Source organism: Arachis ipaensis, chromosome B10 (genome assembly GCF_059453495.1).
Source record: "Arachis ipaensis isolate K30076 ecotype BB chromosome B10, ASM5945349v1, whole genome shotgun sequence".
Lineage (NCBI taxonomy): Eukaryota > Viridiplantae > Streptophyta > Magnoliopsida > Fabales > Fabaceae > Arachis > Arachis ipaensis.
This window is the reverse complement of record NC_142435.1, coordinates 133,385,821-133,393,117: the sequence shown is the minus strand read 5'-3', so window position 1 is coordinate 133,393,117 and position 7,297 is coordinate 133,385,821. Positions and strand designations below refer to the sequence as shown.

The 7,297-nt window shown below is 34.8% G+C and overlaps 1 protein-coding gene across 1 annotated transcript; it reads left to right on the top strand.

The window, feature by feature from the left end:
- The first annotated feature begins 794 nt into the window (after positions 1–794).
- Positions 795–3,530, top strand: LOC107621620 (uncharacterized). The gene is made up of 4 exons (XM_016323655.3): positions 795–1,036; positions 1,240–1,322; positions 1,414–1,986; positions 2,356–3,530. Exons 1-4 carry the CDS (start codon positions 916–918, stop codon positions 3,442–3,444), a joined length of 1,866 nt encoding a protein of 621 aa, XP_016179141.1. The 5' UTR covers positions 795–915; the 3' UTR covers positions 3,445–3,530.
- The last annotated feature ends 3,767 nt before the right edge of the window (positions 3,531–7,297 follow it).

Below are 7,297 nucleotides of genomic sequence, written 5' to 3'. Positions count from 1 at the left end.
CTTTATTATCCTTTTTGTGCAGGTGGGAATAAATATATGGAAAATTAGAAATTATACCATGATAGAAATTCTTAATTTCTTAGGGTGGGAATCAATTCTACCCTCCCAAAAATCCAAAGGCACTATCAGCTGGATGGTGGTACTGCATATCCACCGTTCATTATTTCCTTCGCAACATTACAAGATATTTTAACAAGTAAATGGTCAAATTCATCATTAATTTTTAAAATTTTTTAAATCAAATTTATATTTTAAAAATTTTAGGTTAGTCAGATTAATTAATTTTGTTGGTCACATTATACTCTTGTTGTATTAATTGGCGATTAACATAACAAGTTTATATAATTAGATCAAATTCATCTTAAATTGAGTGGTATCTAATTAGGATTGTTTGCCGTTTGTAATGTGAATTAATACTATATTAATAAATTTTGATGTTATGAGTAATGAAAATGACAAAAAAAAATAATGTGACCAATTTAAAATATTTAAAGGATGAATTTAATTAAAAAAAATCAGAGACTAATTTAAAAAATAAAAAAATTTTCAGAGACAAATGTGACTGTTTGCTCATATTTTAATCCAAATCAAACAAAACACATTATTGTACGTCCAAATATAATCACGTGCCATGAAATCATGAAAAGGAATATACTCTCACATTCATATTGGTACAAAAAGGGGAACATGTTTCTTCCAATGACATTGAATACCATATTGTCTTTTAGTGATGAGCTTCACTAAGATTTTTTTTTTTTTTCACTTTGCTTCAATGAGATAAGTCGATAAGAATGTAGTGATTGTTAAAAAAATCAGAGTTAGCGAAATTCAGTGGCATTATTCAATGCAACCAAGTCATCAGAATAGGGAAATAATATATCAAAATTGTTCTAACTAACTTGTTTGAAGGACTACATGATAGTTAGAGTGAGCTTCTTGGTTGTAACTTCTTCAATTGCTGTACTCAAGATTTTAGAAACAAAAACCAATTTTCCTACAAAGAGAAGTGATACAATGAAATCTCTAGCTCCAGCAGGTATCACTATTTTCTCCTTTAATAATTTTACTTCTTTCATCTAACAAATATTTACATAAATTATCTTCCCTCTCTGAATACATTAATTTCTTTATGTACCAATTTTATCAATTTGATGGTTAACAATACATTAATTTCTTGCTTGTATCTTCATTATGGATTTATATTCATACTTTTTGCTATGGTGTCTTTTGGGAACTAAGGATGTGATGCATCACCACACTTGGAACTTGAATCAGAAGAAATTGAAAATAGCACTGCAAATGCTACTTATTCAATAAATCAGGTACCCTTAATAGTGAAAAAAAAACTGAAAAATTTTCATCAGAAAGTGCTAAAGAAACTTATTATTGAATGAGTGAGAATCTATTTTGCAGAATGAAGAGAAGCATATGAAAAACGAAACCCCACAGAAATTGGATTATGCAACTGATAAGGAATTATTGCAGAATTTGGTTGAGAATTACAAGCAAAGGGAAGTGAGCCTTCAAAAGAAACTGCTTCGATTGAATGGTCTAAAGGAAGAGCAATCAGCCATTGCTCAACTGCGAACACAGCTCGAGGAAAAGAATGCGAAATTCGACTTGCTTAAGACAATCATTGGTTCAATGGAGGCAGAGAACAAAACTATGCAAGAAAAAGTAAGAGATGATGGAATATCAAAGAAGCATCTAGAAATAGCTAAGAAGACGCTGAATGAGATGGAAAGAAAGAAGAGTTTCGAAGGAAGCCGTGTCGAGGAGCAGATATTGATGCTTGAGAAGCAAGTTACAGAGTTAAAGAAGCAGGATAGCTCTTCCAGAGATGCTAAGATTATTAAGAAGATTAAAGATATTGAAGGTGTTGGATTAGAAGCCTTGGAACTGAAGAGAAGAAACAAAGAGCTCGAATTGGAAAAGAGAGAGATAGGAGCTAAATTAATTACTGCTAATGCTAAAGTAAAGACGGAGGTAGTTTAACACTATAATTTACCTTCCGTTTTACTTAATCTATGTAGAATTGTATAATAAATGATTATTTATATCCATAAAAGATGAAAATATTGACATATATACCCATACTAGATCGAAACTAAACTTGTATCCATGCAAGATGTCTTTTGTGTGACAAAAGTACCTTACGTGGCACTCCAACCCTCTAAAGACAGGATACTTTTGTCATACGAAAGGCATCTTGCGTGGGTACAAGTTTAGTTTCGGTTTAGTGTGGGTATATATGTCTCTTTTATAGATACAAATGGTCATTTATTCTAGAATTGTATATGGGTAGTTTAGTCAAATATATCAAATTATTTAATTATTTTGGACTATTAACTTCAGGAGGAAACGGTTGCTCTGATCAAAGAGGAAATAACTAGTCTCCGGCAAGTCCATGAAGGACTTCTAGAGCAAGTTGAAAGATTGCAAAGAAACCGATTCGAAATGGTGCAGGAACTCGTCTACCAACGGTGGCTCTTCACATGCTTGCGGTATGAACTCAACCACAATCTCCAAAAGAGAGCAACAAGGGAAGAGGCCTTAAGAAGAAGTTGCATAAAGCATTCAGAATCATATGAGAAGGATCAAATTGCAGTAACATATGAACATAATGATCCTGAGCTTGAAAGCAATGATTCCTCAAACACAACAACATTGGATGATGATGATGATGAGACTGAAACCACCACACTTGATGAGAGTTCCTCAAGCAGCCAAAGCAGTAGCAGCAAGAGCTCTAGTTTACTTAGCAAAATGAAGAGATGGAGAAAAATCAAACATGACTGCTCCAAGGAGAATAATGTAATTTCATCACCAAAGTGTTTAACTAGATCTGGCACTATAAGTTCTCCAATTAGAAGCCATGGTCTTATACGCAGGTTTTCCATGCCAATGGTGCTTCCTTCAGATCTATCAACAATGCCGTTATTATCCCGGAAAATCGGTTCTAACAGATCATTAGAGAGATCAGTGGTGCAGAAATCATTGAAGAGAGTTTCTTTCGGCGATTGTTCGGTTAAACCAAGTAATAATAAACATGTGTCGGATGATAGAGATTTCTTGGAAAACAAGCAAGAAAACAGGGCGGAACACGAACAAGAATTGGATGATGCAGGAGTAAGCAAATTGCACTCTCAAAAAGGTGATAGAGGTTCAGGTTCTGTGGCAGCCAATTGTTGGAAGGATCTCATAACTGCGAAAACGTTCGGAGATAGCGGTTTCTTGGAAACCAAACAAGAAAAAGAGATTAGACTTGATGAACTGATCAATTCAAACAAGTCCTTGGTTGGTGACAATGAAGGAAGCAAGAATCTGTTACTTGTGCGACTTGTGCAGTTGGTGGCAATTGTTTTTTTCTCACTAGTCCTGCTGCAAGCTTATTTCAGGGTCAACTCAAAATTGGAGCTTAGCAGAACTGTGAAACGGTGGTAGCAAATTATTATATATGCTCTAATTTTGCAATGCTATATACATACAACATTTCAAAAAATGAAATTAATAAGTGGTCAATTTTGTTATGTTTTGCCCTTTAGTCTTACGAACTTCTAGACATAATATTTTAGACAATTAAATAACTAAATATACATTTCTAAAAATAATACACATATTTTTATTGTATTTAAAATGCATGTTTTGATATCTATTAATATATAATAAACAATGCCAATGAGTTATAGTTTAAATGGCATAGACTCTACATACTCAATTAAAAAGTCGCGGGTTCAAGTTACATATTTTTCTAACTTTTTGCCAATGAGTAATAGCTCAAATGGCATAGTCTCCTATTTTTGGTAAAATATATATATATATATATATATATATATATATATATATATATATATATATATAAAATAAACAATTAAGTTAATATTTAATTCATAAAACTCATCCATTGAGGATTGAGTATAGGCAAGCTCTCTGCCCTCCACGTGTATCGTACATGTGACACCTGTCCCAACACCCTCCCTTCTTTTAACCCCACCCTTCTCTCTCTCTATCAACCCAAACTCACGTGCATGCCCACTGATCACTTCCATGGGACATGGCTAACCGTTACCCATACTCATCTCAAAGCCGAAGCCACATACCACCACCACCCACCACATTCCTTGGCAAACTCCAACACCACGCCACAACCTCCCCCCAACTCTTTATCTTCTTCACCCTCCTCATAACCACTTCCATCTTTATCTTCCTATCCGGCTTAACCCTCGTTGCAATCACTCTCAGCCTCATTATCTTCTTCCCCTTAATCATATTGTTAAGTCCAATATGGCTCCCTCTTTTCATCTTTATCTTCCTATTCCTGTCCTTGTTCGGTTTCGGCGTTGTTATCGTGGCTGCTCTCAGTTGGGCGTACCGTTATTACTTCCTCAAACCGGTTCACTCGTTCGGTTCGGTTCGAATTCACGACTCGCCCAGACGCGCCAAACCGTATGCTAGGGAAAATGAATACGAGTACGGATACGGTGCGTATTTGGCGCCAGGAGCATGATAGATTGAGGAGTTCATCAGCCGAACCAAACCGATCCTATTCAAATCCAAATTCGGATTGGAAGTTGGAACCAGGTCCCTAGGTAGTTCTTCTTGATAAACGGTGTCGTTTGAGCATCACCAAGTTTGGGTTCATGCCCTGTGATTCATGGCTCATTCACGCTCTATACTCTATACCATGTGGGTAGATAGACAAAATCCAGAACATGGAATGATAAGAAGGAATAAATTATATCTGGCCATTGTTCCAGTACTTTTCCAAATTACAGGGATAAATTATCCTTAATAACTCTAATGGTAGATAAATTCAACAAATGAATAATATTTTGTGTATTTTATTTAAATATTAAGTATAATATTAAAATTAAATTTTAACTAATTTGAATTAATTGAGGAGTTTAAAGTAAACAAGTGTAAAAAATTTTAAATAGAATTTATATTTGCGGTGATATTATGTGAAATGAAAAATATTAAAATTAAATTTTAAATAATTAATTTGATATTTTTTTAAGATTAAAGTTTTACAATCAATCAAACTATTTAATTAAATTTAATTAAATTATTATAATATTTTTATTTTTGGTGCTGTTTTTTTTGTTTTTTTTAATTGTGTTTTTCTTCTTTCTTCTTTTATTTTTTTTTATGTTAACATTTTTTTTATTATTGTTGTCACTACTATTATACTACTACCATTGTTTTCTTCTCTTTTTTTTCTCATTTTTTTTAATTTCTTCCTTTCTTTTCTTCTTTTCTCTTCTATCATCATTATTATTATCGTTATTGTTATTATTGTGGCTAATTTTTTTTTATATGACACCAAGTTTGGTGTAATACTGGGTTATGAAACTATATGGGAAGTTTTACACTGGTGTAACGATGTTCAGATGAAGGGAAGTAATCGGACGGTCCGATTTATTGCAGCTGAAAGGGGACACAAATCGGACCGTCCGATTTGTGGGTCATGGAGGGCAGTGTATGGAAATCGGACACACCGATTTCATGCTTAACGTTCAAATTTTTTTTGGCCCAAGGAAATCGGACCCAGCGATTTCTGGGTTACCATTTTTTTGCGCGGACGGTTCACTAATTGGACGGTCCGATTTTATTGTTTAAAAAAATTCGAACGACCATGAAAGCGGTTGGACGGTCCGATTTGAATTTAATATATGTTTAAACCCAACCCAACGCTGAGCAGCCAACTTCATCTTCTTCTTCTTCCGAGTTCCAAATCTCTCCGAAGCTCTCCTCTCTTTTTCTCTTCATCTGCATTATCATGGATGATAGAGTGACATTAAAAGTGTATTATCATGGCCAAATATTGTTACAAACATCTGAAGGAGTGAAATTTGTGTGTGAAAATTCATTAGATATTATAATCCTTTTCACACTATCTTATGAAGAATTGAAAGGTGTGATTTGTGAGAAGATGGATTCTCAAATATCTAGGAGAGTGTCGTGTATTTTGTACAGATATCCTATATCTGTCTTTGGTGGGTTCGTGCAATTTCAAACGAAATACGTGACCGATGAAGCGAGCATGCAAGAAATGTTTTCAGTGTATTTTGAAAGTCGGTCGCGAATATCGTTCATCGAACTGTATATCGAGTTCGAGCAATTTGCAATGGACCGAGATATTGAATTGAAAGATTACAACAGTGATAGTGAGGAAGAGTTTGAAAGTAACTAGAGGTCGTTGATCCGGATGTAGACGAAGATCAAGATGACGATGCTATGGCGGAAGATGTGGCGGATGTGGCAAATGCACTAGCAAACCAACAGCTGTTTGTGGAGCCGAGTTTCATGCGGTCGTTGGATTTTGAGGCCATGCATGCACTGGAGTTTCCTCAATATGTAAATGCAGGTATGACATCATTTTAAATTAAGATTTGTTAAACTATGATTTGTGCATAGGTTTTGAGTTTAGCACGAATATTTAAGACAACGGTATATAGACAAAATATAACATATAATCAGTAATTGTTTAATGTTTAATTATCAAGTAAACATGTATGCCGAGAAATTTAGTATTTTCCATCATTGTTATTAAAACTGGACCGGACTGGCCGGTTTAACCAAAAAATTGGTGAACCGGATCCTAAATCGGTCCAGTCCGATGATGAGACCGCCCAAGGCAACGAACCGGTGCAAACCGGTCAAATCCAGAGTGAACCGGTTAAAACCGATCAAACTCGGTAAAATTAACAAAATACTTATTGTTCCTATTTTATATTGTTTTAGAATAGTTAGATATTTTTAAAATGTTAGCGAAAATTTTTTACTATGTTTTATTTTTTATTTACATAGGACCGGGTCAATCGGTTCAACCAGTGATCTACCGGTTGAACCAGTGATCCAATGACCCAGTGACCTGGTTTGATCACTGGTTCAGTTTTGACAACTAGATTTTCCATTATTCTATGATTATTAGTTTATTAGATTATTAGTCCTGACAACCATAAAATTTGTGATGTGATTGCAGCAGAGCTTCCCGTTATGCCAGATGGTGAATTTATCGTGGGAATGGAATTCAGCTCTAGGGAGGCAGTAATTAAGGCGATGAAAGATTATACAATCCGCAGAGGTGTAGATTATCGGGTGCATGAGTCAGAACCGACGACATTATATGCTAAATGCACCTAGTATGGCGCAGGATGTGATTGGCTGATCAGAGTGAGCGAAATGTCCAGAAAGTATTGTTGGGAGATAAGGAGGTAAAATGGTAGTCACACCTGTACTAGGGCCATCATTTCTCAAGATCATTCGAAGCTGGATTCCAACACAATTGCAGAAG